The 27,614-nt window shown below is 39.0% G+C and overlaps 1 protein-coding gene across 1 annotated transcript in view; it reads right to left on the reverse strand.

Moving 5' to 3' along the window:
• Positions 1-9,068: 9,068 nt before the first annotated feature.
• Positions 9,069-27,614, reverse strand: part of LOC126480975 (integrin-linked protein kinase) — a 44,851-nt gene continuing 26,305 nt past the window's right edge. Inside the window, exons 5-9 of the mRNA XM_050104413.1 lie at positions 25,191-25,386; positions 24,826-25,069; positions 23,116-23,215; positions 22,575-22,705; positions 9,069-9,668 (exon numbers count right to left, since the gene is read on the reverse strand). Coding sequence (XP_049960370.1) covers positions 9,522-9,668; positions 22,575-22,705; positions 23,116-23,215; positions 24,826-25,069; positions 25,191-25,386 — 818 coding nt within the window. The 3' untranslated portion in view covers positions 9,069-9,521. The remainder of the gene's footprint in view (positions 9,669-22,574; positions 22,706-23,115; positions 23,216-24,825; positions 25,070-25,190; positions 25,387-27,614) is intronic.

Consider the following 27,614-nt stretch of genomic DNA (forward strand, 5'->3'; position numbering starts at 1 on the left):
ACAAGTTTTTGATTAGCTGGGGCTAGCTCCCTGAGTAGAGAGCATCAGTTGTCTTTGTATTTACATGTACAACAGTGTTAACTAGTGATTACATGCACAGTAGTGCTCATCTCTTGTGATCAACATGTCAAATCGAAAATGGAACCCAGTGATAGAAGAGTTTATTGAAACGTATAGATTGGAACCTTGCCTATGGCAGGTGAAATGTAGAGTTCCACAACATGCAGTTTATGAAAGACTTGTTATTAAATTAAAGGGGTCAGAATCCGATGCTACAAAGCAATATCTAGTTTAAAAAATAAATAATTTAAGAAGTAATGTACGTAAAGAGAAGAAGAAATGGGAGATGTCACTGAAATCTGGAGCTTCAACAGACAACGTCTACATATCAAAATTGTGGTACTTAAGATTTGTTCAATTTTCTTGGCAATCGAGATACTCCTGGTGCATCTCTGTCAAACCTGGATGATGGGGATGGATGTGAGACTGATGAAGTAAGTACTGACTGTTTATAATTCTCATATAATTTAATTAAACTACATTTTGTACTTACAAATAGAAAGTTTATATTTAGAGTCCACATTTTTTATTAATTAATACAAAATATTTTAAACTGTATGAATTAATAACTTACTAAGACCAGACTTCTTCTTTTAGTCTATTTTTTTGTTTTGATGAATCCTATTGTCTTGCCATGGAACTTTGCCTTCATTCATGAAGTTTGAAGCTGTTTAGCAGCAGACGTAATGTTCCTGTGGTTCAGATGTTTCAGTGTGGTCATATATGATTCTGAGGTGTCCAAACCTGTAATGGCAGTAGTCCCATCGCACGTCTCCTAATAGGTACTGTTTGGAGGTGCATAAGAGCTTGGATGTTGTTCCATCAAAAAATTATGCAATGCACATGTTGCCATCACCACTTTTATTACATTCTCTGGTTCCAAATTGATTTGAGTATGGAATATATGAAATCTGGATCCAAGTATTCCAAAACAATTTTCAACAGTGTGTCTTGCTCTCAAAATGTGGTATTTGTAAATTTCTTTACTAGCTGGATCTAGTTGCACTTGTCGAAAAGGCTTCATAATATTAAGTGTTAGAGGAAAGGTGTCATCAGTCACAAAAATGTAAGGGACGTTTTCGAAATTTTCTGTAACATTGCATGGCTTAGGAAGTTTGAGCTCATTACTCTCTAACTTTTCATAAAATGTAGTATTCTGAAGAACGCCTTGTAATGGATCTGGGAGATGTTATTTTTTTACCGTATTTGTCGATACTGAATTGAAAATGTTTTCTTATATTTTTGTCAGAATTTATTATAATTTGTCTTATTATATGTTAATTTACTTCTGTTTTTGAGAGTAAAAGCATATTGATTACTATTAGAAAATGTATCGAAGAATAGCAAAGAAACTGATTGTGTAAAATATCTTTGACGTTGGAGTAGTCTTTGACTATAGTCAGTCCGAGACGGAAGCTAACTCTTTGTGTGTGTTGACGGAAGAACAATGTGAAGGTCGCAGTCATAAATAATTTTAAATTATGTTAACTATTATTTTTGTATTATCTGAAAAGAAGAAACTACATTGGAAGAAACTGTATTTGAAACACCAAAATGAGAGAAACACGCTGAACCACGTCATTTTCTGCAGCCGACATAGATGCATTGTGGAATCATACTTAGACAACTGAAGCCAAGACTTATATTTGCTTGCAAACGTCTAATGGAAAAGGTACTGTCACGAAATATGGCAAATTTAAGTTTATAAAAAATAGTGACCATATTTTCAACTTGTGTAATAGCCGGGAAGCCATATTTCAGCCGCCATCAGTAACACGTCTACTAGTTCCAAAATCCACTAACAGGAACCGATAGTTACCATCTACTATTGCAAGAAGTACCATACTGTGTCTGGCTTTGTAGTTGAAGTAAAAAGATCTGGAATTTGCTGGGGGAACTATGTCTATATGTATACCATCCATGGCACCAAGACAATGTGGGAAATTCCATCTGTCTTCAAATGCTTTAGAATAACTTTCCATTTCTCAGCAGTCAGGAAACTGAAAATACAGCAAATTAATAGTATTTTTTCACACTGAGGATGTATAGCAATGATGACTGCAATGGGCTTTATAAATTTCCTTTTACAAGCAAAATAAAAACAACATTTAAAATAGCACAAAACCAATGCTTGTTTAAAAAGCTGGGTTATGAAGAAAATATGAAACAGAATTTTGAAATACTACAGTAAAACTATTTGTTTAATATATTTTTTAAAGAAGTTTTGTGTTATTTTTATCTTATAGTTTTGTCTTTTCTTGATGTAAACAATAAAGCAAGGGAAAATGACTTTTAGGGTCTAATAATATGCTTCCTTCAGAATAATATTGAGGATGCTGCCCCACAAACACCCAGCATTGAAGACTCCTCAGAGAAAAAGAAGGGTCCTCAAAATTCCAAAGACTCCCAGATCACGACCTAATTTGGCAAAAAAAAAGAAAAGTGTGGAATTGGCCAATGAAGTTCTGCTATCAGTGAGAGACCATTTTAAAAAGTCTTTGCCCCATGATGACAGGTATGATCTATTGGGAAAATCTATTGCAATGAGAATGAGGACAGTGAAAAATATTACCGTTTGATTGTTGAAAAAAGAATCATTGACCTCCTGCACAGCCTGCTTCTGTGGCCAAGCAGCTCTAGGCGCTTCAGTCTGGAACTGTGAGACTGCTACGGTCGCAGGTTTGAATCCTGCCTCGGGTATGGATTTGTGTGATGTCCTTAGGTTAGTAAGGTTTAAGTAGTTGTAAGTTCTAGGGGACTGATGACCTCAGATGTTAAGTCCCATACTGCTCAGAGCCATTTGAACCTCCTATATGAAGCTGAAATGGGAATGCTTAAAGTGCAATTGAGTTCATACACCTCTGAATATTGAAGCAGTCCCAGCTCAAGTACGAGCTCGAGTCCTAAAGCAGCTGCTTCATATGATCACTTTACACAGCAAAGTGCCTGTAGGATTTGTAACCTATGAAGAACTTCCACTTCCACACTCACCATGTACTTTCTTAGCTACCTTTGATAATATTTGATTTTTGAGGTACTTTCAATTTTTCTATGGCCTTAATTGATGAATACTACCAAATTTTCAATTAGTTTTCTAATTTCATGAGTTGTTCATTATTATGCCTCAGTTAAAATTTTGTCTTTGAATAGTAAAAAGAGTTCTAAGAATAAAAAAAAAGTGTGTATCTGTTATACATACCTGAAGATACACTCATTTCAGCATATTGTAGGTGGTGTCACATGTCTCTGGAATTATTTTGCCAAGAGCTTGGGGTGGTATTATAGCAGAATATTTGAGACATTCGTACCATCGACCCATTGCAAGAAACCTCAGAGTAGCTGTCAGTCTTTCATGGGCAGAAATAGAAGTTTTCATAACTGTATTTTTCATTTGTATTAAAGGAGTCACAAGCGACAATAGTTTTTGGTAGGCGTCTTCATTCGTCCGCAAATACACTCCTGGAAATTGAAATAAGAACACCGTGAATTCATTGTCCCAGGAAGGGGAAACTTTATTGACACATTCCTGGGGTCAGATACATCACATGATCACACTGACAGAACCACAGGCACATAGACACAGGCAACAGAGCATGCACAATGTCGGCACTAGTACAGTGTATATCCACCTTTCGCAGCAATGCAGGCTGCTATTCTCCCATGGAGACGATCGTAGAGATGCTGGATGTAGTCCTGTGGAACGGCTTGCCATGCCATTTCCACCTGGCGCATCAGTTGGACCAGCGTTCGTGCTGGACGTGCAGACCGCGTGAGACGACGCTTCATCCAGTCCCAAACATGCGCAATGGGGGACAGATCCGGAGATCTTGCTGGCCAGGGTAGTTGACTTACACCTTCTAGAGCACATTGGGTGGTACGGGATACATGCGGACGTGCATTGTCCTGTTGGAACAGCAAGTTCCCTTGCCGGTCTAGGAATGGTAGAACGATGGGTTCGATGACGGTTTGGATGTACCGTGCACTATTCAGTGTCCCCTCGACGATCACCAGTGGTGTACGGCCAGTGTAGGAGATCGCTCCCCACACCATGATGCCGGGTGTTGGCCCTGTGTGCCTCGGTCGTATGCAGTCCTGATTGTGGCGCTCACCTGCACGGCGCCAAACACGCATACAACCATCATTGGCACCAAGGCAGAAGCGACTCTCATCGCTGAAGACGACACGTCTCCATTCGTCCCTCCATTCACGCCTGTCGCGACACCACTGGCGGCGGGCTGCACGATGTTGGGGCGTGAGCGGAAGACGGCCTAACGGTGTGCGGGACCGTAGCCCAGCTTCATGGAGACGGTTGCGAATGGTCCTCGCCGATACCCCAGGAGCAACAGTATCCCTAATTTGCTGGGAAGTGGCGGTGCGGTCCCCTACGGCACTGCGTAGGATCCTACGGTCTTGGCGTGCATCCGTGCGGTCCGGTCCCAGGTCGACGGGCACGTGCACCTTCCGCCGACCACTGGTGACAACATCGATGTACTGTGGAGACCTCACGCCCCACGTGTTGAGCAATTCGGCGGTACGTCCACCCGGCCTCCCGCATGCCCACTATACGCCCTCGCTCAAAGTCCGTCAACTGCACATACGGTTCACGTCCACGCTGTCGCGGCATGCTACCAGTGTTAAAGACTGCGATGGAGCTCCGTATGCCACGGCAAACTGGTTGACACTGACGGCGGCGGTGCACAAATGCTGCGCAGCTAGCGCCATTCGACGGCCAACACCGCGGTTCCTGGTGTGTCCGCTGTGCCGTGCGTGTGATCATTGCTTGTACAGCCCTCTCGCAGTGTTCGGAGCAAGTATGGTGGGTCTGACACACCGGTGTCAATGTGTTCTTTTTTCCATTTCCAGGAGTGTAATTACAGTAATCTGAACATAATTATTTGACTAATCTCATATGAGTGTATTCATTTCTCTTTGTCAGCCATTCTTTTAACTACATTTTTTGTTTTTGCTTCTTTTTACACTTCATGGCCACTAACAAACTGACTAACACGATTGCGCCGTCTTCTTGCCTGCTCCCCATTTCTCAATTGACTGAGTTAAAATCATCCGGTTTACCATAGCATGTGTGTGCCCCACCCTGCACAGGTATATCTTTCTAGTATACCTGTGAAGGTTTACTTGACAGGTATACTGGAATGTGTGTGGCAGGCCTAAGAGAGATGTCAGTACTGCCAATACACACAAGTAAGAGTACAAACACTACCCTTGTTTTGGTGCTAATAGTTCTCTCCTAAGGGAAAAGACAGGGCTATATTGGGGAAGGTTAAAAAGGAAGGTTAGGTCACTCTGACACCAGGATGAGAAGGACCCACCTGCTGCGCCCAACCTTGACTGTGTTACTTCTTCTTCAGTTATTTTCTTGCTTTCATATACTATATCTCATTATCTTCTGCACTGAGTTCTTAAGGTGTGCCATTCTCCTTTACAATGGGCTTTTACTCTACACCATCTCTGAATAGCATGTTGTTACGAAATAAGCAGAAGTGAATCATAAATTTACAATTTGTAAAAAATTACAAAGCGTAATACATACTATAGAGCAAAATTAAAATTTCTCAAATAAAGTATACAAAACTGCCTTCTTGAGGACACTGCTATTTTGGCTGGGTAACAAGTTTGTACTATAAGTAACAGAGTATTAACTAGTTTCTACCAGAACTTAGCTCTAATTGCCCATTCTTAACCGTGTAGTCTGAAGTACTGCTTGGAAATTATGAATTCTATCTGACATAAGTTTCGTGGACACTGTGCCGGCAATATTTACTCTCAACAAACAGGAATTAACTCCCATTCTGGGATTTGGATCCATTTTTAAGATACTACACGCAATGTAAGGAACTAAAATAAATGAAGATTACATGTAGTTTAAATGTGTATTTACTATGGAAATGATTCTGAAATATATAGTTTAAAGCTAACACTAGGTTAGCTTGGTTACAAAATATCTGTGTTCACAATCAGTATTTATCAGAAGTTCTACTTATTTCTTAGATGTTCCACTTTGAAATTGTAACAAAAAAATTAACAAACATGGCTTCTGGAGAAAAACTAAAAAGTGAGCCTTTGTAAGCTACGAAATCCACAGTATCACTTGTAATGCATGTTGTCATATGTGAACCCTTATTTTATTGTGCTATGTCAATAAAAAGATCCAAAGGTAATTTAAATTAATAGATGGGGGCCAAAAAAAGCGTAAGATTCCACAGAATGCTACACTCTTCACCCAAAATAAGTCTAATTTTCGTACAGCTTTGGCTAGTGTTTAAATACTGAGGGAAATATACTCATCACAAATCCATAGTAATAACTAATATCCACAATAACAATGAAATGATACACTTCAAAATTATGTTAAATGTTACAATGGTAATACATTATGTGCTTTCAAATAGAAACATAAAGACATCTCTTCAAGCAATTAACTTCATTAATAAATTAATATTTTATAGACAACAACATAAAAATAGAACATCAAAAGTAAGATTATAATACTCCAGCTAATTCACACAAAGATAGGGAGTTTAATACTAAAACGAAATAAACATTATTAGATACAAAAAATAGCCATTTAAAGTGGAACGAAATTTGACAAATTATACGTACAATCTTCACAAGATACCCAGAACTACACCAATATCTCCATCAATAAGAATTTTCAAAATGTCACATGCTATGCTACAATGCAACGTTTTGAGATTCCACACAATCAATGCAAGCTGCCTAAATGCTGACATATAATTTCACACAAGCATGTGGGCAGCAGATACTGAGTAATTTTAGGAAAAAATGAACAAAATAGCAAACATTCCCAAGAGAGCCAACATGTGTTTACCAGTGTAATGGGCTGAAATTAATATCCTTGACATCAGTTAAGTATGTGCTGGACTGCATCTAATCCTCCACATCCAACAAAAGACATTTCAAATTTAAGTCTTAGTCCAGCACATGGTTCAATTTGTCACAAATGCTCAGTAAACCAATTACTCTTTTAATGAGTAAGATATTCCACTACAGAACTGCTATGGATTTAGCCTTGAGAAACACAAAATGAAATTTAAAATGTAATACAAAATATGAATGTGAAAAGCATACAGAAAATAACTTGAAACTAAAAACAAAAGGTTTATTTTCGAGTTTCTTACTGTTACACAAAATCACTCTTGTTTTACTTAAACATTCTCTCACAAAATGATGAAACAAATCAGCTCATGGACAAATAAAATATCAGCCACAAGCTCGTAATGCTTCTTAAACAGAAACCAAAGTGCAACAATCTAAGTACCAACAAACACAATATTTAATTCTTATGTAAGTTTAACATTGTACTTAAGATCTGTTACTTATCATGAATGCACACACATATGCAATTGAAAATATCTGAAAATATGTATCTTCTTGTATTAAGGACATGAAGAAGTTTCAGTGACTGGATATCACAGCATAAGAGGCAGTAACATGCACTGCCTTTTGTCTCAGGAAGTCACATTTCCACAGCTGAGGAGAGGAAGGAAAAAAATGGGTATTCTAAAGATTTAATGGAGTTTCATTTTTACAGAGATGTTATACTTAACGTCCTAGTGCTACCCTACATTTCAAACACAAATTAGGTAGCACTGTACAGGGGCATCTACATTCTGACTGAAAAATGACCCACTCAAATACAAACTTAGTAAAAAATGTGAATAATATAAATCAGTTTCAAGTGCGATACAGCTTAATGAACAACAGCAGTGAAAACTCTAGGAGCACATGAAATGACTACCTCTCATACTGCAACAGAACAGCTTCTGCAACATGTCTTCTGAAGGAAATTGTGTATTACGGAAAATATCAACCTATAAGTTACTGACTCTTATTGTTGACTGAAGTATAAAAGGAACACAGGGGATGAAATAAGTCAAGACTAAAAAACACTCACACTCTGTGTGTAATATAACTGAAAAGATGCCTCATTTTGTAAGAAAATTACAGAAGATAGCATTTATGGTTCTGTAAGTGTCCATATTCTGTAACCATACAATTTTATTATCTGAAACATCAAACAAAATCGAGAAAAGGCAACCACTCACTTGCAGCTGATTGATGTTTGACACAATTAACTGCTCATAAAATTGCACCATGTGCCTGCAGCTGCCTTTCCTCATTTCCACAATCCGAAATACTGCTATTCTTTAATATCACGTGTTGATGCTGACACTAGGACAGTGCATCCAAATATTCAAATGAATTATGTGCATGACAAATGTTAATGACATTACCAATGAAATGAGTATTATTAAATAAACAAAGAACTTATGAGATTCTAATATGATAAAAAAACAAAAAGCAATGACAAAATACTGACAAAACTATGATAAAATAAGACTACTGGCAAGCCTTCTGTGTGTACTAAGTTACACTCAATTAGGCACTTATGGGAAGAACAAGAATGTGCACATTTCTTTTGACATCCAGTTTTAAAATATAATACGTGATATTACTGTCTTTACTAGTAAACAGTTTGTACATGGAAGTCTAAACAACAAAAATATGCTCCTTCTTTATCATAAGATTTGATTAGTCTCTTGATACAACATAGGTAAATTGATATGTAAATATAAACACATCCTCAAAAACAAGGCACTTCATATAGAAACTATGAAAAGTGTATGGTGGAAGGCATATCAACTTTCTATATTGGAGAACTCACCTTCTGAGATCTAAAAATACATGGCAGTGTTTGCAATATAAATTCTAAAATGCTAAGCAAAATTAGGTAGTTTGTTTCATAAATGTGCTATCAATGGCATACACCTATGGTACAATAAGGCACTATTATCAGACTAGTGATAAACATCACTGACAAGCAGCACCAATAAAGAAGCCACTTTCTGCAATTATGCTTAGGAAACGGTTATGTAAAAATAAGAAACTGCACTCACTTCTTATATCTCTATCCTCTGTGTCAAATTTGAATAAAAGTTAACTCCCCCCCCCCCCCCCCCCCCCCCCCCCCCGTGTACACACACACACACACACACACACACAATATTGTGTGTATCAGCCCACAGCTATTCAGTCCTACTCAAAATTTCTTTGTGATATACTGTGGCACCTTGTTACAATAGAACTGCTGCAAAATAAAAGTCATCTGCATTGCAGCTGTATATGAACACTGCTATCAAAACTTTCGTGTCACAACTGCATATCCACTTCCAAATTTGGTGAATATTATGTTACCTGGAGCTATGCTATAATTTTGTATTGTCTTCTTGAGTAACTAAAGTAATTTTGTGACACAATTTTTGCTAACATGGTTGTCGTCAATGTATGTTAGATGCTATGCCTTATCAGCACAACCCAGCAACAATGACTGAGACAGAAAAGAATCTGCCACTGTTCACAAAGTAATTCTGAATAGGGTGTACACTTGAACATGTGCTGTAAAACAGACGATGTGCCAATTATCGTTTCATTTTATCAAGAATAGGCAAAACCATATCAAAGGTTGGCCTCTTCCCTGGATCTTCATTCATACATATTCTAATCAATTTAGCTAGATGTGATGAAATCCCTGGTGGGATACTGATCCGTAAACCTTCCAAAGCAATCTGAAACAAAATAAATAAAAAATTTCTACATTATTGCTCAAAGCAAACTTTTGAAATTAGCCTTAATATCTTGGTTATCATTGTGCAAATAAGAGATAAAACATGTGAACCACAACAAAGTGTAAAAACAAAATAATATCTGTAAAACTGTAGTATGTAGCTGTGATTAACATGTACTATTACTTGCAGATCATATCCGCTGAAAAACCAATTTCAAATAATGTAACCAAAAATACATGACAGAAAAGAATGATACAAGACTACAGTAGAACTCATCAACAAAGTAAATCCTCAACTGTGTATGCTGGTGTAGGGGCAAAGAGGAAAATGAACTCCAAAATTCAGTCAGCACATTCAGTAGCTATCACTATGTACTGGATATGTGAGAATTATTGTAATACGAAACCTTCTCAATTGTTCTGAACTGTAATAGCATACAACAAAATAGTCTACGAGGCAAATTGATAGGTGAAATGAATGTGAAATGATCCTGAACAAAACATGGGTACGTGAGCAAAGGACCAAGAGAGACAACATAATACTAAAAAGGCAGTACGTGAACCAACACCTGTCAACTCTTAGAAATGCTGCAACAGGTGGACTTTTTTTAACAAGTCTGTGATGATGTGTAATCACTTCAAGGAAAACATGATGTTCTGCCGTGTTTTTGAGTATGATATGGTCACGGCGACTAAAATATGACAAGTCTATTCTCATGTCAGACGTATTGCAGAGATTCATAGCAAGCTGCCAGAGCCTGCACACTCCTGGCCCATACATTTGTTCTGATAAGCAGTTGCTCCATTCATGTGTAGCTGTCAGTTCACTCAGTTCAAGGCTCCAAAACACGAAAAGTATGAGTAGAAATGCTGGATGACTGTCGGTAAACATTCCAAATATATACTAGATCTTTTCCCATGCATTGGTAAATATGAAACTCGTCCTAGTTGTGAACATCTTAATGAATTTGTAGTGAATAAAGTTATAGGTAAAGATCTAAATAAAGGAAGGAATGTTATTTCCAACAACTTCTTCACCTCACTTTCACTAGCATGACATCTGGAAAAAACCAAACAAGTTTGCTTGCTTGGTACAACAAACAAAATCAGAATTGAAGTGCCTGAGTGCATGAAGAAAGCTCACAAGGTCCTATGTGTAACTTTCAAGAATGCTGATACGATCCACACAGTGTATCAAAGAAATTCATGAAAGAAGCTAATAATTATGTTCTCTGCATCCTGATTTACGAACTGGGACTGTTATGAGGTCAGAGCCTGACAGTGTCACTGTAGAATGAAACTAAGTCAGGAGTAGATATTATTGCCCATATGACTGGCAAGTATTCAATGAAATTGCGTGAAGACAATGGTCTGTTGATATTTTTTACAATATTCTAGATATAGCAAGCATGAATGCTACAAACAAATAAGAAACCTTCTCAAGCTCATAGTGGAAACTGCCAAAGATTACACAGAAATGAGATGTAGGTGGAAGTCATTGTCACTGCCAGGTGCAAAAATCTCACAAAGAAAGGAAAAGTTCATATGAGTGAACAACATGTGACAAACCAGTTGGCAAGGAATGTGTTGTTACTGTTTTCTACGGCTGTGCAGATTGCAAAGCTCAGTGTACAGAGGACAATAAAACATATTCAAGTCTCTGCATATTTGAGTTGACTTGAACACAAATTGTGAAAATATTCAATTCTTATTTTTTTTATTACTCTTATTATTATTATTTTATTACTACTACTACTCCTGCTGCTGCTAATACTACTATTAATTTTTTATTAATTTTTTTGTAAAAGATTAATACAATGTCTCCAAGACAGAAGTCAGCTGTATTGCCCAACTCTATTGCTGTACTACCGTCAGACACAATGGACCACTGCTTTCTATCAGGTTGGTAGTTTATTTGAAAGCACATTAGATTAGTTTTACTAAAGCTTAAAGCTTAGTCAAGTACATTAGAAGTAATTTTTCAGTACATGTAAGAAGCCAGAACAATTCTGTGCCCGATGATTCCACAGGTCCTCAGCAAACAACAATTTGAATAGTTTAGTAATTCGCTGTTGTGCACGATGGGTAGATCATTTATGTATAATATGAGTAATTGAACCCGCAGTACTGATCATTGGTGCACACCATACTTTACAAGAGCTCAAACAGAGCTGTACTTATTAAATGTGTTAGCTTTTTATTGCTTCATTTGTAGAGACAAATGTCAGTTATCTAGGTATGACTAAGAGACTTTAAGCTGTTTCTCTGATGCTGTTAACGCTCCAGTCTAATAAGTACCAGTTCATATGAACATGAAAAATCTAAGAACAAATGTGCCACTCTTTATCTGTTCTCTAATTTCATTAATATTCTATGTATACGGTCACATATGAAAGATAATGTAGATGAACCTTTCCTAAACATGTTGTACTGGTTGTTCATACATTTTTGTATTCCTGCTATGCCAACCACAAGAGGGAAAATCCCCACCCCCTCCCCCTCCGTGGGGAAGGTTCGATACATGGAACCCTGAGGTTGGCGTGGCGCATGCAGTGAATGGCGAGTGAGTCATGTGGACACTATTGGACGCTGGTGCTTCAACTGCGTGTGTCTGACGAAATTTTGTGCAGGAGAGCACAAGAGTGGTCAGCACAAAGTGGACAGCACAATTTGTGGCAATTGTCTAAAAAATGTGGGGAATATCATCTGTTCAGCATGTATTATGACTGCACTCTGCTTCTCAATTGGTGTGTACTGCAACAGAATTACTCATCGAATGGGGGATGCTGACTGAAGTTATAGTTTGAATTTGGTTAGTCTTGTCAGTTTGACTTGTCAACTGTATTTAAACTTACTTCATCACATCCTTTTGAATATTCTGTGAGCTGCTACAGTGATTCAGACATTGTGCTTACACTGTGTTATACCTTCAACGTGAACTGCTAGAATGTCATTTCACTTTAGCTAACGCATGCATCCTTTGATCATACAGTAACCTGAACATTCGATTGACCAACAATGAATTACTATGAGTGAACGAAGTATTTGGCAAAGAAGTAAAGCCCCTAAGGTAGTTTTAGCTTAACTATTATATGATTCATTTTGTAAATTTTTAATGTGACTGAATTTACTTGATATGTTATTAATTTGTTACATCAGTTGTGCGTATCACAAGTTGCTCATTATCATGGTTAAAGTTATGATTGTGTGATATTAATAAGTGCTCTGATACACATTCGATTTAACATAAATTTGACTTGTTCTGAGTTAAGATATACACTAAGGGGGCCACGCCCTGTGCAAGGTTAGAATCTGTTTAAATAGGTCCAAGTAGCAGAAACATCTGTAAATCCAATCGTGTTCAAAAGGATACAAAAGCTTTGGGATTTGGTAAGCTTTCTCTTCATAAAGCTTCTACTATTTAAATTCTTTGATAAAATTGTTTTTGGGTCAAAATAGTCTGTTTGTATTCAAAGAAAACTTTATGAAGCCAAAGAGTTTTTCTGCACAGTAAATAAATTACAGCTCGGCGATGCTCTTAAATAAATGTGTAAATTCTGTATAAGTGCAGCCTGTGTGTGAATTGGGCCAGCCCACCACATTATCCTTATCAGCTGCCTTGTATTCCCTTTTGATGTCAAGTCGATTTATAGTAGGGTAACACTGTGAATTTTAATTCAAACTGAAAGCTACGTAAACTTTCACTGAATGGGTAAACTAGAATGGGAATGAGTTAGTGTTCACATCTTTTAAAATAATGGAGACTTTTCATCTCATCTACTAGAGATTCTATTCTGCATTTGTTTATGACACACACACACATACACACACACACACACACACTGTCCAAACAGGTCTTGAAGCCCCAATTGTACCGACCGGCTGCCATGTCATCCTCAGCCTTAAGCGTGGATATGGATGGGAGCATGTGGTCAGCACACTGCTCTTCCAGCTGTTGTAAAGTTTTTGTGACTGATGTGCCACCACTTCGCAATCAAGTAGCTCCTCAATTGTCATTTTATGTGTAAACACTGCCACAATTAAACGGAATTTTATATGCCCCTGGGGTGGCTAGGCGGTGACGAGCATCTTTTGTTGACCTTAGGCAGTGTAGTTGTGGCAGGGTTTACATAGGAACTACAAAAAGAAGCATCAATACACGGTTGACGGAGCACAAAAGAAACTGTCGCTTGGGACATATCGACAAATCGGAAGTAGCGGAACATGATTTTAAGGATGGAGATCACGAAATAAAATTTGGTGAGACAAGTGTGCTAGCGAGGACGTCGCATTATTATACACGTATGTATAGAGAGGCAATTGAAATCCACAAACATAAATACAATTTTAATCGTAAAGAAGGAGGATTAAAATTGGACAAGATATGGCGGTCGATGTTGCATCAATCATGTGACAATCGATTGCCTGCAATCGAGAGAACAGACGATAGCCAGAGATAGCTACACATCAACGCCACGTGACGTGCGGTGGCGCCCTCTAAGATCTCCATATAAGCGGCGGACCCAGCTCCTAGCAGCCAGTCGTCGACTCAGCTAGGAAGATGTTCTCCGTAGTTGAGAACGAAACATCAGGGAGAAGATGTTCTACAGATCGACCATGGCAACTTAGCCCGGAAGTGTTTACTCATGAAGACGCCGGCGGTGAAAGCCTACATGGGATGATTCGACGCCTCTACGGGGAGGAAATGTCAACCAGGGTACGACGACTGGAGAACCTACACAAGAAGAAAGGTCAACAACTTTGCTCACTCACTTTTCTGCTACGCTGTCATGATACCGGTATAGTTCCCAAGTTTTTAAAAGTGAGAAGAATGTTTCATTCGGCACAAGCTAACCGTATTTATTCTCGTATGGAACTGGCATTACTACGTGAGCGGATACATCAGACATGACGAGGACTGGCAGTATGTGATAGTCAACTGCTAAATCTTCATTTACTTATTAGCAATACTATGCAGTTTTGTCATTGGAACAAAGTTGACAGTTTAACATTTAGATCTATGGAGATTAGTGCAGAAGTGTCTTCCAATAGGCAGAAGGAGAAGTTTGATCGTCTACAAGAGGGTCGACAGGAAACACCGATTCCAAACAATTCCCAAACGGTTATTAATTTATCGGAAAAAGAATTGTCTAAGGAATAACTTTCTGTTCTGTCTAAAGGAGGGAATTTTGCAATCACTCCATCCAAGGTTCCTATGGAGGACATTATTGCTAATATAGAGGCAGGAATTCGTCAGTTACCATCATATTCTGCTGATGAAATTAGGATGGAAACCTCCAGGATATTACGTAAAGCTAAGCCACCCAGCAGCAATCTGTCTCAAGGGGAAAGGAAGGCACTGCGGGAGATCAATGCAGACAAGAATGTTATTATAGTTGCCGCTGACAAGGGAAATGTTACTGTTTTAATGAATACTGAGGATTATCGCAAGAAGATCAGTGATTTCCTGGAACCCAGCACATACAAGAAGTTGAAAAAGGATCCCACAACGAATGTGCTGAATGCCACCAATCGTCTGATAAAACAGTCTTCCATTCCTACAGAAGTTAAAAAGTATCTTTGTAAAACGGAGGCTTATCCTCCGAGATTATATGGATTACCAAAGATACATAAGCCTGATGTTCCTTTGAGACCGATAGTCAGTGCAATTGGAGCTCCTACCCAAGAACTAGCCAGACACCTTGCCTGTTTGTTACAACCTTACATAGGCAAAACTGAGAGTCATATTAAATAACTCTCTACACTTCATTGAGAAATTGAGGGAAATTACTGTCGGTCCTAATGACATCCTTGTCAGTTTTGATATAGTGTCTTTGTTCACTATGGTTCCAGTTGACGAAGCTCTCTCTCATATAGCCGATATGTTCCCTACTGATATAGTGGCCTTGTTCCAACACTGCCTATCCTCAACCTATTTTCAGTACAATGGTGAATTTTATGAACAGATTGATGGGGTAGCCATGGGAAGCCCCCTAAGCCCCGCAATTGTGAATTTATTCATGGAATATTTTGAACATCAAGCACTGCAGTCAGACAAAAAAAGTCCCTCGAAGTGGTATCGGTATGTGGATGATACCTTTGTAATATGGAATCATGAGGAAGAAGACTTGAATGATTTCCTGATGCACTTAAATAGCATCAACCCAAAGATCAAATTTACTATGGAGAAAGAGAAGAATGGACAACTTAACTTTTTGGATGTATCAGTTATCAAACGGGCGGATGGGACCTTAGGCCATAAGGTCTACAGGAAGGGTACACATACTGATCGCTACCTCCATAACAACTCAAACCACCACCCTAGGCAAAAGAGGGGGGGGGGGGTCATAAAAACACTAGTGGATTGGGCCAATAATATTTGTGAACCAGGCTACTTACAAGAAGGACTAAATCATTTATAAATGGCTTTTGCGAAAAATGGTTATACGAAAAACGAGATTAACCGAGCACTTCACCCACGTAGAAAAATGCCTAAAAATAGGAGACAGCAACAACCATCAGCTGGAAAAGTATTTCTTCCGTTCATCCATAACATCACGGATCGCAGTGGGAAAGTACTAGCCAAGATTCAGGTGGAGACTATTTTCAGACCTACTAAGAAAATTAGTGAATGCCTAAGATCAACAAAAGATGCTCGTCACCCCCTAGCCACCCCAGGGGTGTATATAATTCCGTTTAGTTGTGGCAGGGTTTATATAGGAACTTCAAAAAGAAGCATCAATACACGGTTGACGGAGCACAAAAGAAACTGTCGCTTGGGACATATCGACAAATCGGAAGTAACGGAACATGTTTTTAAGGATGGAGATCACGAAATAAAATTTGGTGAGACAAGCATGCTAGCGAGGACATCGCATTATTATAGAGAGGCAATTGAAATCCACAAACATCAATACAATTTTAATCGTAAAGAAGAAGGATTAAAATTGGACAAGATATGGCGGTCGACGTTGCATCAATTACGTGACAATCGATTGCCTGCAAACGAGAGAACAGACGATAGCCAGAGAAAGCTACACATCGACGCCACATGACGTGCGGTGGCGCCCTCTATGATCTCCATATGAGCGGCGGCCCCAGCTCCTAGCAGCCAGTCATCGACTCACCTCGGAAGATGTTCTCCGTAGTTGAGAACGAAACGTCAGGGAGAAGAAGTTCCACAGATCGACTACGGCAACTTAGCCCGGAAGTGTTTACTGATGAAGACGCCGGCCGTGAAAGCCTACATGGGATGACATACTTTAGTACTTCGTGCACTTTAGCCCGGAAGTGTTTACTGATGAAGACGCCGGCCGTGAAAGCCTACATGGGATGACATACTTTAGTACTTCGTGCACTAAGTGCTTTACATCCATGAAGCTGGCACCATAGATTCCTCTTAGTCTGCAGAGGAAAATCTTCTAGCATCCGTAGAAGATGGTCTGTTAGTAGGTTGCAATACTTGTGCGTGTTCAGTGTTCTGACTTTGAAAAACGGGCCCTTTGAGCTGATGGTTCACTATCTCGCATTGCATGCTTACACTCCATTAATGCTGACGTTCCACTTGACGTAACCAACAGACCAATAATGCATCATTTGGTGACGATTGGTAAATGTGGCTTCATCATTAAACAAGATATATGTAACATTTAGAATATCCTGTCTTAACACCCACATGCAGAAGTTAACACGATTCTCATAATAATTTCCACGCAGCTCTTGATGGGCTTCGTGTCCATCTTGGCCACAATAATGTGTTCACTATGCTGTTTGTAGTAGCTTACCCGCACTCCTATTTTTTTATTCATTAAAGAAGTAAGTACAAAAATGTTCAGGGAAATTTGGAAATACATAAATACAGGTCACTGAGGAATGATATAAACAGGAAGTGCTCAAAAGCTAAGAAGAAATGGCTGCATGAAAAATGTGAAGAAATTGAAAAAGAAATGATTGTTGCAAGGACTGACTCAGCACACAGGAAAGTCAAAACATCCTTCAGTGAAATTAAAAGCAAGGGTGCTACCATTAAAAGTGCAACGGGAATTCCACAGTTAAATGCAGAGGAGAGAGCGAATAGGTGGAAAGAGTACCTTAAAGGCTTCTATGAGGGGAAGATTTGTCCGATGTGATAGAAGAAAGAAACAGGAGTCGATTTAGAAGAGATAGGGGATCCAGTATTGGAATCACAATCTAAAAGAACTCTGGAGGGCTTAAGATCAAATAATACAGGAGGGATAGATAACATTCTAGCAGCATTTCTAAAATCATTGGGGGGGAAGTGGCAACAAAATGACTATTCACATTAGTGAGTAGAATGTATGAATGTGGCAATATACCATCTGACTTTCAGAAAAATATAATCCACACAATTCCGAAGACTGCAAGAGCTGACAAATGTGAGAATTATCACACAATCGGCTTAACAGTTCATGCATCCAAGTTACTGACAGGAATAATATACAAAAGAATGGAAAAGAACATTGAGGATGTGTTAGATGATGATCAGTTTGGTTTTAGGAAAGGTAAAGGCACCAGAGAGGCAATTCTGACATTGTGGTTGACAATGGAAGCAAGGCTAAAGAAAAATCAAGACAAGTTCATAGGATTTATTGACCTGGAAAAAGCGTTCGACAATATAAAATGGTGGAAGATATTTAAAACTCTGAGAAAAACAGGGGTAAGCAATGTGTGCAGGAGCCAAGAGGGAATAATAAGAATGGACGACCAAGAATGAAGTGCTCAGATTAAAAAGGTTGTAAAGCAGGGGTGTAGTCCTTCGCTGTTACTGTTCGATCTGTACATCAAAGAAGCAATGATGGAAATAAAGAAAGGTTTAGGAGTGGGGTTAAAATTCAAGGTGGAAGGATATCAATGATACAATTCATTGATGACATTGTTAACCTGACTGAAAGTGAAGAACTACATGATCTGCTGAATGGAATGAACAGTCTAATGAGTACAGAATATGGATTGAGAGCAAATCGAACAAGGACGAAAGTAATGACAAGTAGCAAAAATGAGAACAGCGAGAAACTTAACATTGGGATTGATGTCCATGAAGTAGATGGCTGAAGGAATTCTACTACCTAGGCAGCACAATAACCAATCCTGGACAGAGCAAGGAAGACATCAAAGGCAGACTAGCACTGGCTAAAGGGGCATTCCTGGTCAAGAGAAGTCTACTAGTATCAAAAATAGGCCATAATTTGAAGAAGAAATTTTGAGAATGTACGTTCGGAGCACAGCACTGCATGATAGTGAAACATGGACTGTGGGAAAACTGGAACAGATGAGAATCGAAGTATTTGAGATGTGGTGCAACAGACTAATGTTGAAAATTATGTGGACTGGTAAGGTAAGGAATGAGGAAGTTCTGTGCAGAATTAGAGGAAAGGAATACGAGGAAAACACTGACACGGAGGAGGGATAGGGTGATAGGACATCTGTTAAGACATCGGGGAAGGACTTCCATTGTACTACAGGGAGCTGTAGAGGGCAAAAAGCTGTGCAGTAAGACAGAGATTGGAATACATCATCCAGCAAATAATTGAGGACATAGGTTGCAAGTTCTACTTTTGAGATGAAGAGGTTGGCACAGGAGAGGAATTCATGGCAAGTAGCATCAAACCAGTGAGAAGAGGGACATTCTTCTGTTCCAGAATCCATTTGAGTGTAAACTTGGTGACATACTAGTTGAGGTACAGTCGGAGCTTGTTGATTTGCTAGCAAAGGACTTGTTGAGAAGAACAGAGATGGAAAACTGAATTTTACCACTGCTTATGTGATGCTGAGTTTCCAAAACAGAAGAAATTTGCTGTTGTTATGGCATCAGTATTCAAGAGCAACTTATGTCTGTGAGCAAACATTTAAAAAAATGAAGAACGTGAAGTCAGCACACAGAATGAGGTTGAGTGATGAACATTTGAAAGGAACTCTCTTGATTGGATGCAGCAAAACTGAACAAAACAATTGAAGATATCTTGAGAGCCACATGTTGGTTTCACAAATCTCACTAACAGTTTCCTACTGCTTAGATTGATAGATTCGGAAATGTGCACACTAGGTCTGGTGTAACTATTTTTTGTTAACTTCGCATTCTTTACTAACTTTTCTCTAAGGAAATATGTTGGTTGTTCTTGTCTTTTGTGCAATCCCTACCATTCACACATTGTTAACACAGAATGCTGAACTTAGTTTCTAGTCTTTTTCCATGGAGCTTTTATTCTGGCCTGTAATGATGTGACTCTCACTTGTCATTTTGTCAATCATCCAACTCACCGTGAAGAAAGTTTGGTTATCTCTGAGTTAGAGTAACAACTCTTTTCAATATGCTATACTAGCAGGAAACAGTGAACTAAAATTCTCAATTTTTACTTCACAAAATAAATGATAATATTTAAGAATTTCCCTTTTTGTATAGTCATGTTTTGTCTATGGCATTAACTAAAAATAGTAACTTTTGAATATAAACAATTTCCTCTTCATTTGGGATGCTGCCTTTAAAATGACACACCAATTGGTGATTTTACATGTGACTGCTTTACAAGGCCTAAAAACTTCGAAATTCTGATAATGGGTAAGTAATTAGCATATTGGAGCTCAACACTCTATTTAAGGAAAAAATAGTTTGGTTCCCTGAGATACATTAAAAAGGGATTTTACTATGCAATGTTATTTTTTTTCTCCATGAGCTGTAACTCCCCTAACACATTTACCTTTAGTTTCCTTTAAACTTGCTCTATATACAGATTAAATAACAGGGGGTGGGGGGGGGGGGGGGGGTTTAGACCACAAAACTTACTCACTCCCTTCTCTACTGCAGCCAATCTTTCATGCCCACTGAATCTTTTAGCTACAGCATGGCTTTTGTACAAGTTTTAGATAACCTTTCACACTCTGTATTTTATCCCAAGTACCTCCAGAAAATCAATCAGTGCATTCCAGTCAATAGCTACAAAACCTATTTCTAAATCTACAAATGTTATAAATACGGATACGGGGTCTGCTTTTCTTCAACCTATCTTAGAGGATAAATCTTATGATCACCACTGCCTCATGTATACCAACATTTCTACAGAATGCAAACTGATCCTCCCCCATGTCGGTTTCTTCTAGAGTTAATTTATGTTAGTATTTTGCCACATGACTTAAAGTATTCTTGGGAGTTCTATTGTTATATGCAAAACGCAAATCCCACTGGATTCTGATCCTGTCTAGACTCTGCAAGAATCCTCTTTACTTCTGGTCAACGTGGCAGCACATAAATGAAAGTCTCAGGGCAAAATGGATTCTACTCTCTGGCCACTGATAATGACGACTCCTTATGAAATTATGTCCAGAATGTATCACAGCAATCTTCTCTACCACCACGACAGGCAATGATCTTATTTGTGTTGGCTCTATTTGCAGAGTTCCAAGCTTCTGAAATCATCCAACACTTATTCACCTCTCTGCTGCATTCCCCAAACAAATTCTGAGGTGGGCAAGGACATTCAAGACTCCCTCCAAACAAATTCTGAGGTGGACATAAACATTCAAGACTGCAACACAAGAATCTCTCACATTCTTTCTTAGCAACTTCAGATCAATGCCAATAGCTGGGAAGATCCTGGTGGAACTGCTGCTTGGTTGCCATCTCTAGACTATGTGGCCACACCCAAGGTCACACTTAAGATGCTGCAACATGCCATAAACAGCAAAGTGGACACATTCGTACAGCGGATATCCAGATTTGGCCCCTGGTACCACTGTAAGACATCTGGAGTATCATCTGTACCAAGTGGTGATAAATTGTTTCTACTTCCACAGGTATTAGAACAAGCTGTCTCTCAACAACAACAACAAATGAGTTCACTAACCTACAACCTCTTCCATAGGCTGCAGTAACATGAATTCTTCAGCTCTTCGTAGTTGCTATGGGCTAACTACACAACATTTTGTTCATTCCTCCTAGCAGCAATAGGTACCTGCACCTGCCTACAATCTCCACTCTACACCATTACATGGGCTCCTGCCCCTGGCAATGCAGCAATCTCCTCCACACTGTCTTTGCTCCATGTCATTCTCCATAGATGGCAGACCCAGCAAATCAGGAAACACTGTCCCTGGAAATTTTGCAGTCTGTACTGTCTCCAGCCACGATGAACACTGAGATGTCACACTGTCCTGAGTCGTACTCTCAAGGTTCCCCAACACTGTCATCAGCACAAGACAAATCAGTTCAGGGTAGAAGGGATGCAATATCTGGTGGCAATACCCACAGCAAAGAGATCAAGAATGATAGCAATGAGGCTGTAAGCTGTGTTCTAAGTGTGCCGTAGTATCCCAGGAGGGTGATTATAGAGGCCAATCCAATCGTCTCCAGAATGGCTTAAGACACTACATGGGGTATCGAAGCAGCACAGACACCTCTATGGTATCCTATGTCCAGAATTATTAATGTTGACGATAGATCCATTATGAAGACTTTGACTGTGGACTTGTATTGTGTTTGGTTTTTTTATCTGTCTTTACATGCTATTCTGTTAATGAAAGCAAGCAGGTGTAAGATTGGTTTTGTAAAGCATATTCATGTCAATTAAATCCGCAAATAAGAAGCAATTATTTTCATTTTAATAAAAAGTATTCGTGGCTCAGAACACAAACACAGCATCTGTAAGTACAAGTACAAGCAGAAAAATCTAATCACAAGAAGAACAAGCTATGATGTTTCATTTTTGAAGATAACATAAAATTACTGGAGAGCCAAACAGAATTCTCTCTTTTCCCTTGTAAGTTATGCCTCCAAAATAGCTATGATCAATAACATAACATTTTGTCACAAAACAAAATCGTAGGATCCAGTACTTGGCAATTCTGCATTGTGTTATTTGAAGGAAGTTAGTAACATTCGTCAGAACCATCTTACCTTCATACCCACTTCCATTGGTGAGTAATCCGCAAATGGCACTTCCCGGGTTGCTAACTCCCACAGTAAAATTGCATAGCTCCACATATCACAAGCCTCCCAGTTTCTTTCACTTGGTTTCTTCTGCAGTGCTGAAAAATGCAATGTGTTTTTAAACATACAGGGATAGCTGTAACAAATTCTTAAAAAAAAACCCTACAAACTTAACCCTTTAAATGCTCTGGATGTGTTAATGCGCACGCCTTTGTGCATGTCCCTGTGTGCTCTGAACGTGTTTACGCGTGCCACCAGTCCTTCTCCCTGGTACTCTGAACGTGTCTACGTGTGAACACGTTCGTTCGGAGTACCAGGTAGAAGGACTAGTGGCACGCATAAGCACGTTCAGAGCACAGAGGGACAGGTACAAAGGTGCACACGTTAACACGTCCAGAGCAGTTAAAGGGTTAATAAAGCATTTGAACCTTAGCCTCTTTACAAGAAGTGCAGGGAGAACATTCCTCTGCTCTATTGAGAGACAGTATGTAAAAAATAATAAACATACCTTCAGGAGACATCCAAGCTGGGTAGTAAACTCTACCCTTCTCTTGAAATGAGAACTTCGCATCACCCATATTAATTCGTGCAGTCAGATCATCATCTATCTGTAAATGTAAGAGAATGTAACTGCATTACTCCATTACAAATATATACATAATATAGAACAAACATTTTCAGATAATAACCATATTTAAGTCATGATTTCAAATATGTACTATTGATAAAGATTTGGTAAGTCTCCATAGGAAACAAAAAGGTGAGTTTTTCTGAGATTATAAGCTACCCTTGACCTGTGAGGTGATGAAAACAGATACAATGCCTGCAAAAATTATTTGTCAGTGAAGTGAAATGCATATTGACAATCACTAGCTTCTCATGACACTCATACCCATCATTACCTTTGGAGAATTTCTGTTTTTGAACTTTATTTTCATAACAGTAAAGCCGCTCTTATGGTCCATAGATTTACAACCCTTAATTTGTCTAAAACATCCTTTTCTTCCTCTTTCACACTTACTTAATTTATTTTAATGTCAAGCAATGCCAGCATGGAGGATGTGGATCATATCTAAGGGTTTGTTTTGAATTTCTATGTTTAAGCATTGTGTTTGATGCCAAATTTGAAAATTTATATTTTCTAATCAGCTGAAATCAATTAAGCTTAGCTAATGCAACAGATATTATCCATTTCTAAACCTGAACACAATTGTTTGTTCGTCTCTCCAACAATAAAATGAAAATTTGACAACCTAAATCATTCTTACAAGTTGGCTCTACAGCTTCCATACTTTTCTAACAAATTAAATCATTTTAAATAGGACTGTGGTGGTCTGTATTGATATTTTGAACACTGTTCAGAAAAGTACCAAATAAATGTAACGCAGAAATGCTGGGTGTGACTCGTGTGATGAATGTTGTTTCAATGAACAAAGTATTCAGAGTTTTATTTTAAATATAACAGAACTAATGACTTAATTTTAAGCATTGCATTTAAAATATGAATTACTTGTGTAGAATCTCTATTAATACTTGAAATATTCTCTTACCTCGTCTTTTTACTACAAGTGCCCATCCTATTCTAATACAGTATGACTTTTCTTGGGAATGCAAACTTCAAACTATGGGTAATATTTTAAATTGTGTAACTCGTTGTTTCAGAGGAGGCTGAAGAAGCCCTCCAGTGGCTCAGAAATCTCCAATGAACTATTTGACTGTACTGTGTATATCCGACCTCATTAATAGACCTTTTCAAACTTAAGTCTTACACATTCACGATGTTTTGTGCTTTTTCAGTTCATATGTGCTACCTGCTTGCAGCGTGTACGGTGTGTTTTCCTATCTATTTCATATTTTTTTTCTTATATGATATTCCCCATCACTACTCAGTTTCTTACTCTCACTTTTAATCAGTTTCTTCATCCGAACTATTATCTTTTGACCATTTGTTTCCCCATTTTTAAATTTTCTCGAATGTTATGACAGGGGAATGTGTAACAAATACAGTGTTTAATAGGAATAAGTGGGAACACAACTGAACTGTATGTCTGTCTGATGAGGTAGAAGTGACCAATTTTAAACAAGACACATTTACTTACCACTCTCCTTTCAGAGTATTTATTCTCTTTTTGCCTTTTTATCTTTGCTCCACTGTCAGTAATCGGAAAAATGGAAAGAGTTATCACAATGATTCCTTTTTGAAAAAAGGCTCACTTACCATAACATGACGACTATTCAGATGGTACTGAGGGATAATACGTTCCAAGCTGTGCAGAAATGCCATTCCTCGTGCAACATCCAAGGCAAATCGAATTGCTTGTGCTGTATCCACTACTATACCAGTACCTTCATGAAGAAGTGTATACAGGGATCCCCAAGGCATATACTGACTAATAACAACCAAGTTTGGTGGGGAATTGCAACAACCAACTACTGGTAGTACATTTGGATGGGAGAATATCCTATAAGAAAAACAAAACTTCTGTAAATAAATAACAAAGTGTAACTAATACTTTATAACACTAAATACTTGTCCCAAGGCATGGAGAAACTTCCAACTTTTTTCAAGCATTATATTCATACCGTAATTTTGGAAACTCTTCATTGAAATCTCTCGAGATTCGAGATGTACATTCTCGAATAGCTAGAATTTTTGCCACAATTTCATTCTTCTGCCAGCGGCCACGCCAAGTCTCTCCAGATGGTGAAGTTGCTATTTTTGTATGCAGTGCCAAGTCTGCAATATTGATGCCCTTGTGACGAGATAGAGTAGCATCTCCTGTTGGTAAAAGTTAATGTCAGTACCAATGTTAAAGATAAAACACAAGTATTGCTGCATGAGAACATGAACACTGGTCACTATAATTAAAAGATACTGTGAAATGAACAATACTGTTTACGTAGTCTTGAGAGTGAAAAATGCATCACAAAGGAATGTTAGTAGAGAATGAAATACACACATCAAAAAAAGTTTTGCATCATCCTAGTTCCCAGTACTCCTGAAGATAGACATTGACTGTGGATATTGTACCACAGACACAGCCCCTTTGACCGTTCAGAGATTTCACTAAACTGCCCGAAGATGTAAACAACTATGCATGAGCAGCACCTGTTAGACGGAGGGGGTCTCACAGCAGAGCGGTTCCAATCATTCCACCAGGAAGGAGATACACAGGTCGTGTTGTCTGTAGTTCAACCATGCCTGGACGGTCAATACCGCGGTTCGATCGTGTCCTCATTACTTTGTGCCAGGAAGGGCTTTCAACAAGGGAAGTGTCCAGGCGTCTCAAAGTGAACCAAAGTGATGCTGTTCAGACATGGAGGAGATACAGAGACAGGAACTGTCAATGACATGCCTCGCTCAGGCCACCCAATGGCTATTAATGCAGTGAGGGTTGGGTTGTTTCGGGGAGGAGACCAGACAGTGAGGTCACTGGTCTCATCGGATTAGGGAAGGACAGGGAAGGAAGTCAGCCGTGCCCTTTGAAAGGAACCATCCCGGCATTTGCCTGAAGCGATTTAGGGAAATCAAGGAAAACCTAAATCAGGATGGCCGGACGCGGGATTGAACCGTCGTCCTCCCGAATGCGAGTCCAGTGTGCTAGCTACTGCACCACCTCGCTCGGTATTATTGCAGTGAATCACCGCTATGTACAAATTATGGCTTGGAAGAACCTTAACAGCAACGCCACCATGTTGAATAATGCTTTTCGTGCAGCCATAGGACGTCATGTTACGACCCAAACAGTGTGCAATCAGCTGCACAATGTGCAACTTTACTCTCAATGTCCATGGTGAGGTCCATCTTTGCAACCACAATACCATTTAGCACGGTACAGATGGGCCCAACAACATGCCAAATGGACCGCTCAGGATTGCATTACGTTCTCTTCACCGATTTGTGCCGCATATGCCTTCAACGTTGGAGACGTGATTCGAGGCAACCCGGTCAGGCTGAGTGCCTTATACACACTGTCCAGCGAGTACAACAAGGTGGATGTTCCCTGCTGTTTTGGGGTGGCATTATGTGGGGCTGACGTACGCCGCTGGTGGTCATGGAAGGCACCATAATGGCTGTACGATACGTGAATGCCATCCTCTGACCGATAGTGCAACCGTATCGGCAGCATACTGGCGAGGCATTCGTCTTCGTGGATGACAATTCGCGCCCCCATTGTGTGCTTCTTGTGAATGACTTCCTTCAGGACAATGACATCGCTCGACTAGACTGGCCAGCATGTTTTCCAAACACGAACATGCCTGTGATAGATTGAAGAGGGCTGTTTATGAACGACGTATCCATCAACCACTCCAAAGGATCTACTTCGAATCGCCATTGAGGAGTGGGACAATCTGGACCAACAGTGCCTTGATGAACTTATGGATAGTATGCCATGATGAATACAGGTATGCATCATTGCAAGAAGACATGCTACTGGGTATTAGAGGTACCGGTGTGTACAGCATTCTGGACCACCACTTCTCATGAGCAATAAAAAGGGCAGAAATAATGTTTATTTTGATCTGTATTCCAGTTTTCTGTACAGGTTCTGGAACTCTCGGAACTGAGGTGATGCAAAACCTTTTTTTGTGTGTGTATATTTTGAAGTAAAATAAAGTTTCTCTTCTGGTTCCCTAGTATCCCTAAATATGGGTGTCATTTTGATTATATCACTGCATAAAGTATAGTGCACAACACACTATAAACATGACACAGGGCACACACATATATATGGTGAATACAGAAGAACAGCAAATAAAAGGAAAAGAAAAACATGATCAAAACACAACAATGTAGTACAGTGCTCAAGGCACTATCAACATACCACACATACATTAATACAGAACATATAAGAACTATTGGTATTTTGTCGAAAACTGACATTCTGAGCCCATGGCTGTGTATAAAATAGAGGCTGATTCTTACGGAGGAGACAACAGCAACCAGCCACTTCTTACAATGTTATTTATTTATTTAAATAGTGCCCTTACCGGTTTCAAACTGAA

This window comes from Schistocerca serialis, chromosome 5, assembly GCF_023864345.2.
Source record: "Schistocerca serialis cubense isolate TAMUIC-IGC-003099 chromosome 5, iqSchSeri2.2, whole genome shotgun sequence".
In the NCBI taxonomy this organism is placed as follows: Eukaryota; Metazoa; Arthropoda; class Insecta; order Orthoptera; family Acrididae; genus Schistocerca; species Schistocerca serialis.